This window comes from Anopheles maculipalpis, chromosome 2RL, assembly GCF_943734695.1.
Source record: "Anopheles maculipalpis chromosome 2RL, idAnoMacuDA_375_x, whole genome shotgun sequence".
Taxonomy (NCBI): domain Eukaryota; kingdom Metazoa; phylum Arthropoda; class Insecta; order Diptera; family Culicidae; genus Anopheles; species Anopheles maculipalpis.
This window is the reverse complement of record NC_064871.1, coordinates 69,978,739-70,000,781: the sequence shown is the minus strand read 5'-3', so window position 1 is coordinate 70,000,781 and position 22,043 is coordinate 69,978,739. Positions and strand designations below refer to the sequence as shown.

The 22,043-nt window shown below is 42.2% G+C and overlaps 1 protein-coding gene across 1 annotated transcript in view; it reads right to left on the bottom strand.

Moving 5' to 3' along the window:
* Nucleotides 1–702: 702 nt before the first annotated feature.
* The window catches only part of LOC126556135 (uncharacterized), a 139,059-nt gene continuing 117,718 nt past the window's right edge, over nt 703–22,043 (bottom strand). Inside the window, exons 4-5 of the mRNA XM_050211353.1 lie at nt 1,298–1,594; nt 703–1,121 (exon numbers count right to left, since the gene is read on the bottom strand). Of these exons, the coding sequence (XP_050067310.1) occupies nt 760–1,121; nt 1,298–1,594 (659 nt within the window). The 3' untranslated portion in view covers nt 703–759. The remainder of the gene's footprint in view (nt 1,122–1,297; nt 1,595–22,043) is intronic.

The window sequence follows — 22,043 nt, the reverse complement described above, 5'->3', positions numbered from 1 at the left end:
GATTTGCTACATCAAAACTAAAACTTAACACTTCTCGTGGAACAACGGTTTTTAGGTGATTGCAAGTCAATATACACACGTGCTATATTTGTACCGTTTTGTTTTTCAATTAATTTTTGCGTAAAATTAGTAAAGAAATTGTTTTACTCCAATAAACATGGTACACTTAATTATCTCGATTTTTTTAATGGGAAGTAAAGTAAAATGCGTGCATTTAGCTCAATAATTTTCCATATAAATACACCGCAAAACGTTTTGTGTGATCCATTAACTGAAATAAATCACACCAGATTTGAAATCAATCCCTGCCACAAGACTCAACCGGCAGCAGAAGATAGTTTGCATTTGGAAAACAATGAAACAAATCAAATTTATCTTATCCAACAGCCGCAATAAAACCACCTGTCTATTGATTTCATTTGTGTTCGGACGTCTCTGCACGTGGTTGCGTCGGTGCCACACTATTCTAACGCTCAGTTGCACCTTCAGACCTGCAGACAGCCACAAAATCGCATCATTCTCACAAACACTCACGCTTCTGACGTCTCCCGGGACAAGGAACGGATTTATGAACGTTTTCCTCCCCCCCCCCCCCCCCCCCCATCAAGGTACAATCACACCGGTGCTCTACTTTATGTAGTCGAAAATAGGTAAAACGAGTAGCAAATGTACGGGAAAGAAGATGGAATAAAGAGAACACAAAGAACCCGATTTCGGTACGACACAACTGCTCTCGGACCATCGATCGATAGGGGTTTATCATCTCACAGCATCACACCGCACGGACGAACGTTTGTCGAGGCTGGCAGTGTCGGTAATGTAGTGGCGAACATTCGAAGCCACCTGACGATGAAGCAGAGCCGGTTCGCTGCTACAGCAACCGGTGCAGCGTGAAGCCGACGTCACCGAGGGTTTTCGTTGGCTTGAGGTCTGTCGCCGGTCGTGCTGTCTACGGGGAATCGCTGGGACGACAGCCATCGATGCGGATGGTGCTAGCGTGAGGAGCAGTAGCAGCGCGAGCAGTATCAGTGGCAGCACCGAACGACCGTCCGACGAAACGACAACTGAGGCGCCTCCGGTCTGCATCGCCTCCGGATGTTCACCTGAAACGACCGCGCGAACTGATATCAGCGTTAATAGAAGCGTGGTGTGGGGTGTGTGTGTGTGTGTATGTGTTTTTCCGGATGGTTAGAGGAAGCGGAGCTGGGAGCGGGAAAAGTTTTCCCTGCAGTCATGCATCCATTCCCACTCGTTCGCTGTCCGAAACAATAGAAACACCCGTCATGGTTACACTTACCGTTGAGAACGTGCACCCGTACGCTGGCAACGTCTGCATTCGACGGCGAGCAGGAGTACTTGCCCGAGTCGTCCAGATCGGCGTTCTGAATCAGCAGGTGTGAGGTGGTGACGTCACCTTTCTCCGTGATGACCGACACACCGCCCCGGCTAGAATCGTAGCTGATCACCTCGTCGTGATGGTACCAGAAGATGTATGCCGGTGGCTCGGGACTGTACTTGACCGCACAGGTAAGGTTGATGGTGCTGCCCTTGTCTACGTGCAGATCCGGTCCACCAATTATTGTTGCCGTTGGCACTACGAAAAAAGGAAAAAAAAGCGAAAGAGAAACCAGCAGTTTCGGTTAGATGTCCTTTTTTATTTGCGTATGGTGCGAGTAGAATTGAGATGAACTTTGAACGGTTTGCGATAGGTTTGTCCGGGGAATGTCTCGGAGGATGCGTATGTTCATCATACAATTCGAATGACCTCGGTAAAGAAGTGAGCGAATAGGGAAAATGTGTCCCAATGCTCGAGTTGGATGATATCGTGGTGTGACAGTGAAAGGCATCTTTATTGAACGCTCAAAAGACTCCAGGGAAAGATTGATGGTGCAGATGATGCAGTGCCGAAGTCCTACAAGGTATACGAAATCTAATCATGTGTGCAGTATGGATGAAATTGTTATGAGTTTGAAATCTGTGTATTAATTTTCACTGCATACACACCGATTTTTAAAAAGGTATGTCGTGGCGTGATGCATCGCAAAATTGCATTTTAGGCGCTAATATCAGATGCAAGGATCGTTAATACAACGATTGTGAGTTAATACAAAACTGAAAAAAGGGCCACGACGAATTTCTAGCTGTTAAAATCAATGCGAAACTGTTAAAAAAATCTCAAAACAGCGATTTCATCTTTCTCACCATTGTCCCGTGTGTAATAGTGAAATAAGTTTCGACACTTTTGGTGTAAAACGCGCGCTGCTACACGATGTTGGGCCCCTTTCAAACCATTCAAACACTTTGATCTGCCACTGCCCGTGCATGTAGCTTGTGTATGCGTCAGGTTTTCAAAACGCGATTTCAGAGCGAGAAAATTTCACAAAAGTTCATGAGAAACTGAAATTCAGATTCGGAAATCTCTCGTGGCCTGCGACCTTAAGTATAAACAGAGTAAGTCAAAAATCTTTGAGTCTTTCTTCTTCTTCTTGGCTAAATGACCTACATGGTCATGCCGTCACCGGCTATCGGATGGTTTACTAGACTTGTTTATACCACGTAGTTGGATAGTCAGTCCTCACTACGTGGGAATGGTTCGGATGGGATTTGAACCCCGTTCCTGGGAAGACCGGAGCCGCTGTCGCCTATACCATCGGGCTGCCTCAAAGTTTCGAATAAGAGCATTAAAAATATGAAAGAAAATTTCACTGTCATATTACGAACACGTCTACACTGTAAAAATTTTAAAATATTAAGGTTAACATTTTTTAGAGTTGTTATGTACCATTAGTAAGAGGTCATGAATTTTATTATTATTATCATTATTATTTATTTACGTGTTGTCTGCCTATAGGCTACACTACACTCTTACACTCTACTTAAAATTATTTAACTCTAAACTTAGAGAAATGGGGAGGGAGTTAAGTGCTAAAGGGAAGACCGCATACTGGAGCGTAAGGATGGAAGGGAGAGATGGAAATCGAACACAAGAGACGAGGAGTTAAACGAACGCAGTGCCCTCAAAAAAGGATCGTTGCGACCGGCAGACGTACGGCGCCTAGGGATAATCAAAGGGGGAAGAATACGAAGGGAACGGTTAGGGACATAGAACGGGATGGAACCAAGCAGAGAAGGAGCATCTATACAGTTCAACAAGAGGGAAGCGATAAAAAGTGATTGGGAACGTGATCGACGGTCTTCGAGAGAGTCAAGACTCAGCAGCTGACACCTTGACTCGTAACCGGGCAGGGTGGAGGTGGATCTTCCAAGGAATTTGCGAACCGCAAACCTGGTAAAAGACCTCTGCACCCGCTCGATTCGATCCATATGGATCCGAGCCGTTGGTGACCAGATTACTGAGCAATACTCCAGCAATGACCTGACCAGCGAACAGTACAGCTTTTTCAAACACAGAAGATTAGAGAAGTCACGAGCAATACGTTTCAGGATACCCAGTGTTTTCCAGGCTCTAGCAACCATAGAGTCGATGTGGGACGTTAGGGTAAGGCCACTATCGAGCCATACGCCTAAGTCCTTGACCAGCGAAACCCGGTTGACTAGGACCTGATCAAGCACATAAGGATAGAGGAAAGGAGTGCGGGAACGAGTAAACGAAATGATTTGACACTTCACAGGACAAAGGGTGAGAGAGTTATGAGCACACCAAGAGGAAAAACGGTTAAGAACAGTTTGAAGGAAAACGCAATCCGCACCCGATGAGATTGGGAAAAAGATTTTCACATCATCGGCATAGCAAAGAAAGCTATCTTGTGGCAAGACAGAAGTAATGTCATTAAGGAATAGGACGAACAATAGAGGAATTTTGGAGGCTACAGCTTTAATTCTTGAGCCTACAACAATGCTCAACAATCCTCCCCTCAAGGCCCCCTTCCCTCAACCCTCAAGAATACAGCAACAAGTAACAACGCCAGTTTTGAGAAACAGAAGGTATGAGGCGATTACTTCAACAAAATTGACACAATCAACCTTTTCATTTGCTGTGTGCTTTTGCATGTATTCCCAGATTAGTACAACATTTTTTGGCTTGAAAGAGATGCAAATGTAGTATCAGCTACTCAAAGACCCTATATAAACTACTGTGTTCGAAAAGTATGGTGACATTGGATGTCAAATTTCGCGCGCCAAAAGAAGCGCCCCTTGTCTTTATTTTTCGTTTATCACTATGTATATTTTTGACACTTCTGCCACGTTTTAAGTCACAACATCAACCAGGCTAGGAGTGACAATTTGTTTTCGGAGCTGCGCTAAATGTTTTTCGCCATATTCACCATGTCCAAGTGTGTGGAGCAGCGCGCATGTATCAAATTTTGTTTACGAAATGAAATAAACGCTGCAGAAACATTGCGGATGTTACAAAAAGCCTTCGGGGAAGAATCTAAGTTCAAGAAAAATGTGTACAAATGGTACAGTGATTTCAAGAATGGCCGTGAGAAGGTCCAAGACGGGTACCGTCCGGGGTGACCATCCACCTCGATCGACGACGTCGACGCCCCACGCCCTGACGATTTCCAAAGCCTCGGTCATCAACCATCATGAAAGATGTTTTTGGGGTTGAAGCGGATGAAGTCACTGGTGCCTGGTGCCGAAATGCCTGAACCTGCTCGAAAAGCGGACTCGCGTCGAAGTCTGCAAAACAATGCTGGCAGACTATGCTGGACAGTAGAAATCGATTGTAATTGGCAACGATACGTGGATTTACATACACGACCCGAAAACAACGGACCAGTCCTGCGAGTACCGTTCCCCGAACGAGCCGAGGCCCAAGAAATCGCGTCGCCGGTCGAAAATCAAGGTGATGCTGGCGATATTCTTTGATTACTGTGGGGTGGTTCACAAGGACTTTCTTCCGAAGGGCCAACCGATGAACAAAGAGTACTATTAAAGCGTAAAGCGTAAACTACTGGCACCCTTATTGTTCTGCAACCGCCGTAATCGCCAGATTTGGCACCAGCCGACTTCTGGCTGTTTAACAAGCTAAAACGGCCGATTCGGGGACACCGTTTTGACATTATCGATGTGATAGAAGCCGCCGCGACGGTGGAACTTAAAGACATCCCAGTAAAAAATACAAACATTTTCATCATATCTTTACAGACGGCTCCGTTGACTCAGCTGGCTGTGGGATCCACTCCACCACGGACAACTGCGCCGGGATCCACTCAACCACAGACTGACCGACCGAATGTCATCTTCAGTGACAGTGCCAGTGTTCTGGCTGCCCTGGAACACGGCAACTCCAAAGACCCCCACATCAAGCTCCTAGACTCCATACCGGCATCCCCGACAATCATTTTCTTTTGGATTCCGGGTCATTCCGGAATCAACGGAAACGAGAAAGCCGACCAACTTGCCAACGATGGTCGGCTCCATCCTGACGAACCACACAACACCCTTTCACGCCGTGATGCTATCCGCTTCACGGCGTAGACCTCAGCAACAAACTCCGTCCTATCAAGCACAACTCCTCTTCACGGGAAGATACCGAATCCAGCCTCATCCAACGAGTCCTTTCTCGCCTTAGTATAGGTCATACCCGCCTTACGCACTCCTCTGCAGCTTCTGTGGTGTTGACATCAGTGTCCGCCACATCCTCACCGATTGCCATGGATAAACGACACACCGAGCCTCTTATCAACTAGACACCGATTACACGACAATTTGATTACCCGACAAACTTCATCAGAACCGCCTTGTTCGATTTTTACGGATGCCATAATGGCAATAGTGTTCCATAATATTTAAGCCTCACCTGCAATTGTTTTGTATTAGATTACACCACTTATTTATACAGTAGAGAGGCGAATTTAGTCTCTAAGACTCAAAGCCTCTATAAATAAACAAAAAAAAATCCTGGCTCCAAGGAAACATTCCGGACGGGATTCGATGCTTTATAAAGACCAGTGACACTAGTGCCTCGGAACCTTGACCAGCCTAAACTGTTACTTCACTCCAAGATTCGATAAGAACCCAATATTTTAAGACTTTTTATCGTCATTATCAGATTTATGTTATATTTTTACATGATTGCATTGCCAATTATCTCTTTTCATACTTTACACACAGTTCAAGAATGAATTAAGAAACTTACAAGCTGATATGTCCTATCGGATACTCTCCGCACTCTCAGCTAAATACTAAGATATCGTCTTTATCCGAAAAGTTCTTAGAAGACGCTAACGTTGAGCAAGTTTGTTCTTAAATTTGACTCCATTCGAATGAGACACTACTTATGACAGATAATCTCTGTACCATCAGCCATCGACTACAACAGATAACATACACATTGGCCAACAACTTGTATCAATGATCAGTACAACATTTATGCGTGTTTTGGAGTACTTTGGCAGATATGGATCGATGACCAATCGTACCTTCTAGCATCTTTGTATCAACGCAACATGGTTTGCCACACCCTGTTATTTGCCGTCCCCTATCTACGGTAGTTCAGAAAACGGTACGAATGTTTGCGTTGCTTTACCAAACCAAACAAATCCTACCGCATCTGACTTTGTGTGGTACCATTTCAGCTCCGTTTTGTTCTGTTGTTCCATCAAACAATCGGTCATTAATGTCAGGGATAAGAACTTCTCTCCGCTCGGGTTCGGCCAGGAAGGGCGAATCACTCGAGGATGGGTATATCGGAATAGCCATTACAATTAATTAGGTCCCCATTCCATGCAGACTGACCCGCTCATCAAACCGCAACAAGTACAAACAGCTGTTCTAAACCAGCAGAGCGGTAAAGCTTAAAGTCTTTCGGTTTGCCTTGCAACCTTTACAGGACACTTGGAAGGCATGGCATAGCAGCGGTTGGATGAAAAATGAGAACGTCCTTATCTAAACGATACTGGATGGTTTCAGATTCAGAGTGCGAGCGAGAGACTTCAGAGAAGAAAAAAAACCACATCAAGCGTTCATCGTTCATTTGTGGGCGTTCTCAACGAGGCGTGAAAAATAAAAACACCCCCAAAACTAAGGCGAACTGCCCTTGCCGCCTCATAAACACACACGCCCATGCTTTGGGATTTCGCACACCGTAGCAACTGTCATCCATCGGTGTCGTGTACGTTGCGCCGCGTTCCAGGGGAACCATTTGCTCCGATGGGCGGACTGGACTAAAATTAAACATCAACAGCGATTCATTTCCGTCGCCTCGTTTTGCAGCATTCCATTGCGACAAACAGTGGTCCCAACTGGTAGCGTTGCCGTAGGTTGTAGGCTGTGACAGGGATATCTGTTTTCCCACCGTCAAAGCTACCAGCCAACAACTTTTTTCGGCCGGGACCGAACCCGCGAAAAACACAGTAAAAACAGCTCTCAATGTATGGGTGCCCCCTGAGCGTGGCTGGGTGCGTACACAGGACACGGGGCAACTTGTTTGCCTTGGTGCCTTTTTTGTGCGTTCCAGCTAAATTCCTTCATTATCATTATCGTCGTCACTGACAATGTTTACATTATGGCTTTCGTTTTTGCCCTCCCGTACGGGGTCGTCCATTTTTGCACATCCTCGGCCCATGACCACGGGTTAACAGATGGAACGGCAGCTAGGATCGTGATTTAGGACTAATGTAAACTGTTTAATGTTGCACAGCAAACGGAAGGAATTGTACCTTTCGGCCGAGACCTACAATTTCTGACCAAATTTTAAAGTTTCTTCGTTTGGTTCTGGGTGTTTCTAGTTCTAGGAACGTTGAGCGGTATTAAGGGAGCACACTTTAATCCTTGGGGATACGATTTTGCAGGAAATTTATCATTTTTGGAGGCTGGTGAGATTTATATTCTCCTTTATTTATTATAAATTACAAAGATAAATCTTAAATCTTACTCACTGCCAGTACAAGTATGAAAATAATTATATTTTTATAAATAATGTTTTGCAAGAATTTTGGAAACTTTAGGACAAATTGGCAATGAAAATGCTGTTGATATTTTTTTGAAAAATATATTCATTTGTTAAACTCTTTTTTCAATTTCTAAATAGTTATTTTAATATTAAATTGAGCTCATTTAAGAGCGATTTCGTCTGGCATTCTTCACCTTCTTACTTTAACAACCCTTTTAGGTCACACCGACCATCGAATGGCTTACTAGAGTTACCGAAAACCACGTAGTTGGGTGTTAAGTCCTCACTACGAGGGGCGGAACGGATGGGATTTGAACCCCGGTCCTGTCGTTTGAAGACCGGCGCCGATGTCATCTAAACCACCGGGCCGCTACCCGACTGACGTTATCAAATATGGATTGAGATTACTCATACATACACTAATCACCAATCAACAACCATCGAAACTCTGTAACAACTGGCTTTAGAAAGTGTTTTGACATTTGGCCTTCAATCAGTGTATTCATTTGCTCCGAAAGCATGTTTTCTATGCTTTGTTGTCTTCATGCTTGTGAAGTGCACCAGTCCGGTTTTCACTAGACCTGCTCCATTTCCAAAGACGCTTGGGAAAACCCGGTGACAGTTCTGCAACCATATTTAACTCTTACAGTGCTTTCTCAATTACTCAGCATTTTGTTTTACGAACGGAATCGAAGATTGCCATTTCTTAGCGTCGGAAAGTTTCACATGCTACCGAAGATTTTGGATGGTAAATTCAATAATTTGCACTAAAACTTTGCCGACCAGGGCATACGATGGGCAAATGGGTAAATCCGTTAGCCAAAGAACGAAAATAAATCCACTCAAAGTTTACTTCCATTTGTGCTCGTACCTTCTAATGGTTACCGTTTGCTTTGCCGTTGGTGGTGAAGGTTGTCGTTGGTCCGTTGTTTTTTCTTCTACAGTGTGGTACGTGGAAAAGCTTGGAAAAAGCATGAACGAGAAAAAAGCACCGTTTCGCAAAGGACACATTTCTATGTTAATTAATCGAACACTAATGCTTTTACCGGATTTAGTTTTTTATACTGGCAGTTCCTTTCCTTTTTGCTTCTAAAAAGCAGCAAAAAACATTACCAAGACGGTGGGCGATTTTACGGGACATGTTTGACTACTTTTTTCCTGTTGTTTTTTTTTTCGTACACTTTTGGTTTTGTTCACCGTAAGGCATTGAAGGGAAAAGGGATTATCATTTGCGAAAGGTCAGTTTTTGAAAGTTTTTGTCTTTTTTGCTTCTCGGAGTTCGTTTAACTAGTTTTAATTCTCTTTTCAGCGGTGAGAATGGACGATACGAAACGAGAATGGACGAAACAATAATAGCAAAGCAAAGAATAAAGCTTCCTCTCTACATCGTACCAATTCTTCAGACCCTCCAAAAAGAGGACAAAAATGTACGGAGCTTTACAGGTGGATTTTATAACTTTACCATTAATGAAGTTTTTGTTCCTCCGTCCGTTTGACATGCACCGTGCAAGGAGAAAAAGGAAATTGAAAGTAGAAAAATGTCGAAGAAAAGTATACGTTGATACGATTTTGAGATAATACCTTGGCAAGAAATGGTGTTCGCTGAAAGTGGAAAATCAGCTGGCTTGAAACATTTCACAAAAGACAAGCAAGAAGACTATGAAAAGAAGGTAAGTAGCAGGAGGCAAAACACAAATGTAATCTTCTGATGCAGAGTAATTTCTTTCTGGTGATAGATTTATAGCTTGTTTCAAACGAAATTTATCCAAAATGCATTTTGAATAATGCGAATTCTCGCAGAAAATAGAGCTCAATTATGCATCCGGCAAAAAGAAGCTGACAGGGGCTAGAAATTTTAAATCATGTTTGCGTAGATGTTCACCTCGGCATTAAAAATGATTTCATTAGAGCTGGCCAGAGTTGTTTTGCTTATTAAGTGATATAAGAAATGATAAAATATTCAAATGGTTGTTTACCAAACATTTTTCACTTGATTTACAAGCATATTCAGTTATCTGTAGTTTAATACTACTTTGTTTCTTTGTATTGATATCTCAATGCGTCATAGATCTTTTTCTTCTTCTACTTCTTCTTCTTGGCCTGCTCAAGATTCGTCGTTGTCGTCATGGCCAGGTCTCCAATCAGAGTCCAGGAAACTCGATCTAGGGCTGCAGTCCTCCATCCACGGTTGCATCCGATCTCCCACAGGTTAGACTCCTGTGCTCCTCTACGCCTCGTGCCGAACGGATCACTGACGAGCACCTTTTTGGTGGGGCATGAGTCCACCATCTTCATCACGTACCCCAAACATTGTAGTCTTCCGGCTTAGACTACCGTCAGGATATCAGCACCTCCAAACAACTCAGCTAGCGCTAGTGGTTCATTCTTCTTCGCCACTCGCCCTGTTCGCACACACCGCCAAAGATAGTCTCCGTCAGCATACTCCAAGACTCGTACCCATAGAGGACTACCGGACTTATCAAGCTGCGTTAAATCGTACATTTCGTGTGTTGTTGGAGTCTTCTGGATCGCAGGAGTTTGTGGAGTCCGTAGTATGCACGATTCCCATGAACAATGCGTCTCCGGATTTCGCTGCTGACATCGTTATCCGAAGTTACGACAGTCCCAAGGTAGCAGAACTTCTCAACCACCTCTAGAACGTAGCCGTCAACTGATACTTTGCTTCCGAATCGGGTCCTATCACGATCAGAGCCTCCGGCAAGCAGGTTTTTTGTCTTCGTCGCATTGATCCTGATCCGCGAAGCCAAGGAATAGGAGAGATCAGTCAATTCGAAGCATTATTGTGACCTTTCATTTCAATGATATTGGGAAAGGCTTGCGAGGCCTCTCCCCCAACCCCCTGTCTCATTGAAGGGCATGGAAGGGCATAGGAGAAAGACAGAAAGACATCCAGCCGCCCCTTACATGGAGAAGAGACCCTGCCCCGCTCAGTTTAGCCATTTAACTCATCTTCCCAAGGGTTGGGTTTTGCTCGTACTCCCAAGGTCAGATATTTGGAGACATATAATTATGTTACACGCGTAGTCAACGTTGACCCACGTTCGTTCGCTTCGATCAACGGAAACAAATTCTTCACTACGGAAGTTGGACGTCTCAAGAAGTATCATCCGTGCGTCAGAATCCAGCCCCAATGAAACGATCGCGTTAGTCATCGGTCAACGGACAATCTTCTCCCCTACGGAAACAGATGCATTCCTGAGAGTTCGATTCTCCTCGCGATCGCGTTAGTCATCGGCCAACGGACAATCTTCTCCCCCACGGAAACAGATGCATTCCTGAGAGTCCGATTCTCCTTCAACAGTTCAACGGAAGCCAACTCCCCTCTGCAGATTGGCGATCGTCCAGCAGCCCGTTCCCCACGATAAGAATGCCTGATTATAATTTGTCCCTTCGCGATAGGTATAAAAGAACAGGGAACATAGAGCTCAGGGCCTCATTTTCATTTCTAGTTTTGTCATAGTTAGGAAGTGGGGCCGCGTGGTGCCATTTGTAATCAATAAAAATTATTTTTTTTATTGTGAACTTGTGACCAACCACATAATTATATTTTACCGTTCTGGACGTCGTTGACGTATTGTGTGGGGCGTAGAGCCTATGATGTCCTTCAAGAGGAGTCGGATCGATGCCCTTATCAGTGCGGTATTGCTAGATTGACATCAGAGCCAGGCTTTCTAGTAATGAATTATATTGTTTGAATAATGTTTGCAACATTGTAAATCAGTATCTTAAAATACATTAAAAACAATTAGCACAACTTCTTCTATGAACTTCTCCCAATTATTTAGAAAATTAGCCTTAACGCAAAGTATTAAACCATTCATTTGCGTCATTTCAAACATGCAAAAAACCCGCAGCAAAAGGGCAAATACACAAATAACGCAAAGAATGACGCCAAGAACTATTTACGTTCAAAATTTACTTCACATGACCATTCGAAAACATGACATTTACTGTACGCAATACGTTACTGTTGCTTATAACTTATGCATACGGTGCTAAATTTAAACCATAATTGCACATTTACTAACTGCTCTTTATAAGCTCATCTAGTGAACTGTAGCACCATAAACGAATGAATGTATTTGCATGTTTAATTAATGCACCTTGCAGTAGGTTACACCGAGGTAATGAAAATGTGGAAAGTGTTTTACTGAGGCGTCTTAAAATAAACTAAAGACGTGCTTATTGTTTCGAAATGTTAACTCGATTGTTTCACGAATGATTCATAAGTTAACTTTTAATGTTGAAATTGATGTAAAACTTCCTCAAAAGTTGACTTCTCAATCTCGATTCTCTTGTAATGCTTGTATAGATGGCTCTGTGGAACGTGCGCATGTTTCCTGCGAATAGCCTTGAACTGCTGTCATTTATAGACGGCACTTTCACTGGCTCTCTTATTCGGACTATTGAATTTCAATGTCTCAAAACATACGTCTAACGAAGATACAACTAAATATACACCTGATAACATACTGAATTGTGCGAACTATCAATGTCTAACGAGCCAAGCACACGAGCTGTATGGTGTACACTTTGTAAATAAAACAAATTGTAAAAATGAACTAAAAGATTCTTTTTGATTAACGTCCCACTGTATACATAGAACCATTACTAAGTCTTTAACGAAGATTGCAACACATAAAAAAGGGTTTCAACTTGCATGTTTCATACTTCATCAGTCAATATGATTCGTGTCTTCGTCTCGCACACCGTATTGCATGGTATCAAGCACGAAATTGATTAAATCTAAACTGCATAATTTACACCAGCCCGACAGGTAGTAGTCAGCGTCATCGTTGTCGTCTGTTGTGGTCAGATTCCGAGCCACAACTGACCGGCTGTCGCGTAATTTATCCTTCCATTGTGCACGGTGAGCACCGTAGAAAGGGTTGCTGCAAAAAATTGCATGACGCTGAAAAGCTAGGAAAGCAAGGGATTGAAACGATCATAAAGAAGGTCCGTAGTGTGAAGCCGAATAGCATGGCCGTTTCTTGGTTTAAAGCTATTTTAATCTGTGTCAGGTTGCCACTGCAAGTGATTCGTGCTTTTTTCTCTCTTTTCCTTCCATTATCCATTTCAATACCAAGGTAGGGAAAGGAGAACAAAAAAGAGAACCACCCAGGTGTTGCAAGGTGCATATTAAACAGTACAGTTCCTACGCCTCTTTTTTTTTTTTTGCTGAAAATCGCTTCTCCGCTTCGTGCTTCTCTACCGTCTTCATCCAGCTTCGAGATCGAGAACTCCCGATACAATCAACACGTCAGTAAACGTAGCATGCAGCAAAAAAACGGGCGCGCCTTCCCACCGAGAAGCCGGAAGTTACAAAGGATGGGTGGTTTTTGTAATTACAGTCCAATGTGTTAGGAATTAAAATGCAATTAAGCATTATGTGGGGCTGTGTGTTGAATGTAAAGAAAAAGAAAAAACAATATAAAACGAAAACAAAAAATCCGAATGAAACTGCAATGCAACAAAAAGTAAGTACAATTACTGGTGTACATACAAAAAAAGGAAGTTAGAATCGCGAAAGATACATCCATTGTACGATGGAGCCTTTTTCTGCTTTTTCCTCTCGGAAACCGTCTGTCTATTGTACAAGCCACCAAGCTCGATGGCGCTGCTGCTGCATGCAAATGAAAAAATCATTAATAATTTCCCGTACGTAGCGTGGCCTTGCGGTTTGTTTGCCGCTTGTGACTTCTCTGTGCACTGTGTAGCTTGGTTTGGACTGCTATTTTATCTTTGAAACGTGTTTTAATCTATTTCCTATGGTATTTTATAACGCATCGAAGGGATGATCTGCCTTTATGTTTGAAAACAAGGTTACGGTGAGACTCTACATATGAACTACTATACTGGACCACGGAATTTGAGCAAAACTGATCACCAAACAATAGTTGAGAAACTAGTAAATTGATCATTATTTAAGCTAACATATTGACTTAAAAATGAACTAATTTTTTAAGATTGTCCAGACCTTGTGCCCTAGAGATCTTCGGGTCTGTATATGTAATTCTATTTGGAGTAGCTTCGATTGAAAATAGCTGAAGAGCTTCAGTGAAGTGTTGTTCGTTCGAGGAGTTTTATGAATAAGTGAGGCACATCCTGACTCCGCAATAACAAACGCTACGAAGTTTGCATTTTCTTTATCTAGAGAGTGAGGAGAAATGTAATGCAATAAAATCTCAACTAAATTTTTTTTGTGGGACTCTATTTTGGAATTGTAGCGATACTAAGGCTGAACAAAATCGAGACCTTATTGCCAGACAGACATTGCTACAAAAAGCTCCCCGTACACGGCTGAGAAGAATCTCTCAATATGTCAATTACTTGGAAGGATATTGGCCCTACTTTTGACGTCATTTTGACAGTTAGCTGTCAAATGACCTTTTTTGACAGTTAGATCGTCTTTGATTGAATGCATTTTAAAACCATTAAGTAGAAGCTTCTGAAGGGTTAGGTTTTAGATTTTATTTTAAGCCAGTTATGTCACGGTGCCAATTTACTGAGCTTTCTTTGAGCAAAGAAATGCAGTTTTGTTAAGTTTTCCAAACAATATTCTCGTGTCTGTTTGATGAAATGTACCGTCTGATGACAGGCTGTAATCAAGCATGTCATACAAAATTCGCTAGAAAACAAACATATTTTAACAACTTCATTTAACGAACCAATTGAAGCAAAAAAGCGAACTCGTCTTCGCTTCCCTGCGAGTGCGAGTCGACTAGATAAAACTTTCACTGCGAAATAAATGACGCGACAAACTTACTGCTGCAGCAAAGCGCACAGAAAGCGCGAGGAAAGTATGTTGAAGTATAATTTTGAACCAATGAAAGGACACAATTTGTTTGAGCTAATTTTGCACGAAACCCGGACCAACCCTTGGCATCGGAGCAGCCAAGGATGAGCGTTACGGCTGAACTGTTTTGGGGGATTCTCCGATGGGGAAATTAATTTAATTTAAATCATTTCAAAGTTCACCGTTTGCGGCAGGAAAGGGCCCAACTCGAAGAACTTTTCGCTTCTTAGATTTTCATCGTGCCTCCGTAAAATATGATGTACAAACGGTTAGGAAATCTTGCAATAAATGCTTAAGATTAATGTTGCTTCTACGAAATCTGTAAATAACCGACGTACATATCGTTGTCGATAAGTGAAACACTCATTGGAGTTTCCTCCTCCGTCCCGCTTGCTTCATAATCAACGCATCGGTTGGGCTCCATAATGGTGCGTACCAGCGAGCACAAGTGATGGTGTCATTAAATTTAAATTAAAGCACTACCATTGATTAAAAGAAAATTATTTACCAACCCGCATGTATCGTGCCTCGCCGACGTGCGCCAGTGTGCTTGTCGTAGTTAACGCAGACGGCGAAGAATGCTTATGATACGAGTAAACTTCTTCAGTGTGGAAAATCTCACCATAGCCCTTGCCGTACGTCCTGTCTTGAATGCCATCAGGCATGCATGCTCAATAATTACTTCAGCATATGCTAGTTTTACTTGCTTATCCATCCCATGCGCAGCTTCGATGGAAAAGTAATTATTATGCTTCGATGGTTCGGTCCGATTTATTCGAAACGGAAAGGGAAGGGACCATGCGGAAGAAGCAGTTTATTAATAAATTGCAAAATCGTCACGTTCGGAATGGGTGAAAGAAAGCGGACCTTTCACGCAAAATGGAAAATGAAAGGAACGCTTGCCCTTGGGATGGGTCGCTGCGAAAAACGGGAAGCTTAATTAACACGCAATCATTAAGCATAACGAGAAGCATTGAACGTAATTTTATTAGTGGAATTGTTTTAAAATAAAGTAGTGAAGACTGGAGAGCGATTTTAGCGTAAAGTTACGAAAGTGATTTAATTACTTGGTAGCTTATTTTGAATAATTTTCGAGTTGGAAATCAAATATTTTCTTCTAAGGCTACCATCGAATCGAAGACTCACAGTCCACACTACGGGGGGACGGTCCGGATGGGTTTTGAAACCCGGTCCTCTTGTTTGAAGACTGGCGCCGTTGCCCCAAGAAAATCAACTATCTTTGTTTTATTTTTGCTTTACTTTCAATGCCCCGTCTGCCTTACCTATCTTCAGTTTGCCACAAAAATGACATTTTACTCTCAGGATTCGTTTGAAAATTTGCAGCTTGACTAAATTGAACCCGACTCAAAAGTCGGGAAATCCAGAAGCTTACAAGTGATTCATAAGCTTTGTGATAGCAGACAACTATTTCTGGATTGCTTTCAAGCTACTCTCGTATGGTAAATAAAAAGAGGTCCAAGCTTACACAGGTTTAATTAAGCAATCTTATCCCTAGTAGAGCCTACCATTACACTAAACGGTTCCAGACGGAACATGTTTGGTTCCCCTTTCTATACACTTTGTTAGCATTCTATGACACGCGGAACAAACGATGCAAAATTTCACTTTGACGTGATTTTCCTCCATTTGCACCATGCTGAACTCTGCTGGATGCATGGAAGTGAAAAGGGGGAAACCTATTTTTCATGAACTATTTCTAGCCTGTTTGCCTGAATGTAGTGAGGAAACTCCGGCGAACTGCTTGACACTGTATACAGAATGGAACCCTCTCTCCCTCTGTATGGATTCGTGTAACATTTAATTACGACCATGTACCGATAGGGCTATCAAAACCAGCCCGAGGTAACATTTAACCCCCAAAAACCTCCCCGGTGATGTTGTGCCGAAGCGCTACAGAGCATTAGCTTGAATGCCTTGAAGCATTTTCTTTCCGGTGTTTGTTTGTGTGAAACAGCACTGGATAGGTATAGAAAAACATTGTGCCTCACAAGCAAAGCGGAAGCTAGAGCAATAAAAAACAAAAAATGCCGGACACAATATATTCTGGAATTAGTCATGTCCAACCGAAAAACGAACATCGAAACCGGGGGCCAAAACCAGCGACACAGGGTTCGATGGTTTAATAAATATTCAAGAATGTTTACCCTTCGTACTGCAAAACGAAGAAAAATCAGCGAATATCTTACCAGCTCAACCAGACGGCACACCGAACGAAACATGGTCTCAGTTGGCTTTTTGCGAAGCACTTGCACTTGAGTTGATTCCAGTGTTCGAAATTCCAGTGCTTCCCACCAAGGGGGAGCATGCGAGCTGAGCAGTGGGCAGTATTCTAATGCTCATGCCACCCGGACCCACGTTGTTATCCGGTCCCCATTTGCCGTCGTCGTCGTCGTCGTCCATAAATTATAACTTTCATGCAATAATTTTCCTACCATCTCAGGGCGCGTATGAGGCGAATGGGCAGTGGCATTGGGTTAGATGTAGGTCTTCCGTGCCCGCTAGAACGTGGACGACTCTTTTAACGAAGCTTTTGGGCTCATTTCGTTTCGTTTATCGGACTTAGGAGATCTGCAGAAGGTGCCTCGCCGTGAATGAAAGTCCAAAGAATCCGCACTGTTGGGAAGTATTTTTCTTTACGCATGCTTTTGCTTCCTTTCGTCGTAAGCAAGTGGAATTTTCTTCAAACAAGCGAACACAAAAGAGGGCTAAGTTCACTGGTGAGCCCTTTGGAGTGGACAAGGTTAGCAGGGTAATTATGAGATTATCATATTTCACCGAAAATATTCGTCTACAACAATTTGCATACAATTAGAGGGCGCTTAACCGGGGCGTGTTTGTGCCGGGGACAAATATGATACCGATAAAATAGCTGTTTTCCGTTGTTCAAAACGAATTTTTAATGCTGTGAGCCAATAAGTGAATGAGAGACAGAGAGAGAGAGAGAAACAGGTAATCCTAGTTTAATTTAATATATTTATTAATATTTTTATTTAAATGATAACACATGCATTCAATTGCGAGAGAACATGTTTAAGCGTTGAGCATTTATTATAGTTTTATTCGATAAGAACATCAGGTTGCAGGGTAGCAATTATCAATGATTAAAGTTTAATTTAAGCTATGGATTTTGGAAGTTTAAAAGCATTAACTGTGAAACAGTTGTTTGGGTGCATCTGAGTAATTAAAAAGGTAGTCTTTTTATAAGCTCGAAAAATTTATGGAAGCAAAAATCATTTTTAATACAGAATTTTCGGCATTAAAAGAGCCTTGCTGGTTTAAATAATTCGCATGCAAATTCTTTGTAGTATGTTGTGATTTTGCAACCACTTTTCGATGCAAATAAAAAAATCGTAAATTATGTATTTTTCGTTACAAAAACAGGTGGATTTTTTCTTCAATTAATTTCGTAAAAAATTTTCATTCGTAACAGAAAAAAACTCGCTGTGAATTCATTTACATGTATGTGACGTACCGTTGGTAGATTTATTGCTAAATAATAGCAAAAACTAGCGAAAATAAATGGACAATAATTAATGCTTATTATATGCAGCAATTCCGCGGGCAGTTGAAAGCACATTACATAATGCGGCTATTACCGGAACTACATTAATGTTTTTTTTGGTCATTTTTCTAGTTAGCTTTGAAGACATTTCGGCGTAACAACAGGATCTGGATATACAATTTCAATTGAAATATTAGACCAAAAAATATGTATGAGCAATCTTTTCACAAATTTCAAACTTTGTAACATTAATTAATTTTATGTTTCCTCTGTGTCCATCATTTATGAAAAGCATCTGTTTAAAATTGTCACACACCCATTACCCCAACGCACCAACTGCTACATTTACATATTATTTCAATTCTCCTGACGAAATTGAAACCTAACGACAGGGAGCGAACCTTTTGTGGTGCAAATGTGTCAAAAAAATGAAATAAAAGATCACTCCCGTTGCATTCCCTGGCGAGACGCAAGACGAAAACGAACATTTTCGTTTAACACAAGCACTAGAGAAAAAGATGAACATGCAAGGGAAAAGATCGTAGGTGAGAACAACGGCTGGAGAAATTAGAATAAACGCTTCATCACAAACCCAAACCAGGAGAAAGCGGGCTGGCGAACGTTTCGTGCGTCGGCTCGACAGGGTGGGATAGACAGGGTGGCCAACGGTGGGCAGAAATAAAGTTTTTAATGAGATTGAGTTTGCAGCGATCCGGGACTACACGGACGATTCATTTCGATGTCGGTTTGCTCCCTGACCAGCAGACCGAAACCGTACCGAACTGCGCGATCGCTTCCCCAGTGGGCAGAGAGTATTTGCTGGAAGCGCTGTAGAATCCGGTCAGATAAAAGTTTCCATTTTTGCGAGAGTTCATTTGATATAAACTTTTTCACTAAATACTTGAGAATGCCTCGGGAGTTGGCTACGGTACGTGTCAATTGATATGCATATTCAGAAACGATTGCTTTTTTTGCTTTGATTATTCATATACTTATTGAAAATAAAAGGTTGTGCGAATTTTATTGGATTCAGCGCCAGTTAGAAGAGCGATAAAATGATCACAAGCTAACGATCTGCTATCAGAAAAAACATCGAAACACAAGTATCAATTCACACATTTACTTCGATTAGGGTTTTAAAAAAGCCTAAGATTTCAGCACATCATCAATACAGTACAGACAAAATTTAATGAAAAGATAAAAAAGTCAAAAAGAGATTCGAACATCCTTTAAATCCTTAGAAAAGAACCAGATAAATCCTGATTTCTGATGGGTAGTGGGTAAGTCTGTAACGTCGCCGATTTTCACATACCAGGACTAAAAATTGAATCGCTATGGCCTCCCCTTACACTTAACTAACCATACAGCTAAAACGAAGTCAAACAACGCCAGAAAAATCAGACGAAGATCTCTCGAGGTGGCAGAGCCATGCAAAAGAAGAGGAAAAGGGTTCCTAAGAATCTCTGGATTGTTGGATTTTGGGTGCAATGCTGATGCACATTAGGTCACTAAACTATTTTGTAATTCTGTATATGACTCCGTGAGATATGTTGTCTTCCTGACTTTATGGCACTTTCGATAAAAATTCTTTCGGTGGAATGGAAAACGATCACGCTTTGTGATCAGTAAGGATCTATTCTTCTGATGATTACAACAAGGACTAGCGTCCCAATCCTTTCAAGCGTTCGGGATAATCTTGACAGTTACATTTTTGTTTATAACTCGTGATGGAGTTGGCATAGGAAAACAAGCAATACGTCATTCGACAGCTAAAAGTGTACAAAACAAGCAGCAAAAGCATCCCTTGATAAAAAAATGCCAAAAAAGAGTACATTGTGGAAGCGGATCACATGCATCATGATGATTCGCGCCGGACGCGACAACCGCCGACACGGTTAACACCCAGAACAACCGGTGGCTGGCTTACTGCCCGGCGGACGTGCCACAGGTGCCGCAAACCAAGTTCCCCCAGACGGTGATGGTGTTTTCCTGCGTGTCATCGGAAGGGGACGTGATGCCGCCCCACTTTCCATGCTGGACACCGTCGTAAAGCCTTGGATCACGAGAGTGGCCAACGGCAGACCGTACGTGTTCCAGCAGGATTCCGCTCCGTGCCGTACAGCCTCCAAAACGATAAAGTGGTTGGCGGCCAATTACAACGACTTCACCACGCCGAATGTGTGGCCTCCCAGCTCCCCGGATCTTAATCCAATGGATTATTTCGTGTGGGGCGCGGTGAAACGGGACACCAACAGAACATCCAGGAACACCAAGGCGGAGCTCAGGTCCGTTTTCGCGGCCCTACCCCGGGAAACTGTCGCCAGGGCTTGTTCCCGATTCCGGAGACGGGTGGAGGCCGTAATAGAAGCCGAGGGCGGATATTTTGAATAAAATGAATAAAATACATGGTAAGCTACTATTTCTAAAACAAAAAAAATTTCCTCGATGATTATTTTGTGATAAAAATTGTTTTTCTTTCTCCGTAGGTGACTGTCAAAATTATCCCGAATGCCCTAACGTATATATTGAAAGGAGAAGGGAGAAAGAGAAAAGATACGAAGGTGTAGTTGAAAGTGAAAAATGCATAAAAATGGATTTAAATTGGTGACAGCAACCAAGACGCAAGCATACTGTTGTAAACATAAGAAATTCAAGATTCCCATAAAACGTTTTACAATTAGCGTGAAACCCCTTCTTCAGTTCAATCACATCACGTCACACTTGTCATTTTTTTATTTCTTAATGTTTTATTCCCATTTTATCAATTGTAGCATACTTGCTATACGTCTTAACAATATTTTATTAACACAGACATTGCTTGAACCGCATTGAAACAAAAAATTCAGCATGTCATATTTTCAGACACACAATTTATTGTTATTAAGTATTCTTAATATCATCAAGAGTGCGGGAACTGCGTATCTAGCTATTTGATCGATTGCATGACATAACACGAACAACAAAACGTAGTAGTTGCCGTTAGTAGTTGACGCAATGCTTATATGACTGTATACGCCAAAATGCAGGCAATGTGCATTACGGCTAACAGGAAGAGATGAACTGTGAACTATGATAAACATTACAAAAAGATCAACTTGTTAGAGTAAGATAGTGTAAATTAGCATATTAGCCAAGAGAATAAACAGTTGTCCCTGTTAGCCTGATATTGCCCTCGGCGTGATAGCATGCACAAGACACCAACCGGCACGGGAGTACAGACAGTGGTTAGCAATTAGGCATAAATCGAAATCAGAACGGTACCCGACACATTTTAAGCAGGCACAGCATTCGATCGCACCGCAACCGACCAGCACAATATTACCGAGACATTTGTCACAAAACCCGACACATTGGTTAGCGCCGAGAAACTTAAGCTCTTGTCTCCGTACGAAAAGTAATTGGAAGCAAGATGGTTAACCCTACAGTTAAATGAACAGACAAAACAAAATTGATTCGAACGAACAAAACAGTCGAGCAATCCATCCAAAAGACGAAATATTACATTTGTGTTTACGACAAAAGTCTTATGCTCTTTTCACTAACGGGAAAAACTATTGAGCGATATAAGCATACGGATACGTAAAAAGTTGTTTTCGAATTAACGTTCCAACTTAACCTTAACCTAAATTAAGGAAAATGAACTTTAGGAAAAACCTCATCAAAAAAAAAAATGTCAATAAAGCTATCTATCTTGGTCAACGCAGAAGTTTGTTTTTGGGCTTTGACTCGATAAGAGCTTTTAGTGTCCCGCTACCCACAGTAAGGCCTCAAAATCTCCAACGAGCTAGTAAGGGATGTTCGCTCTGAACATCTAAAGTCGCCTAGCCGACTCAACCTGTCGT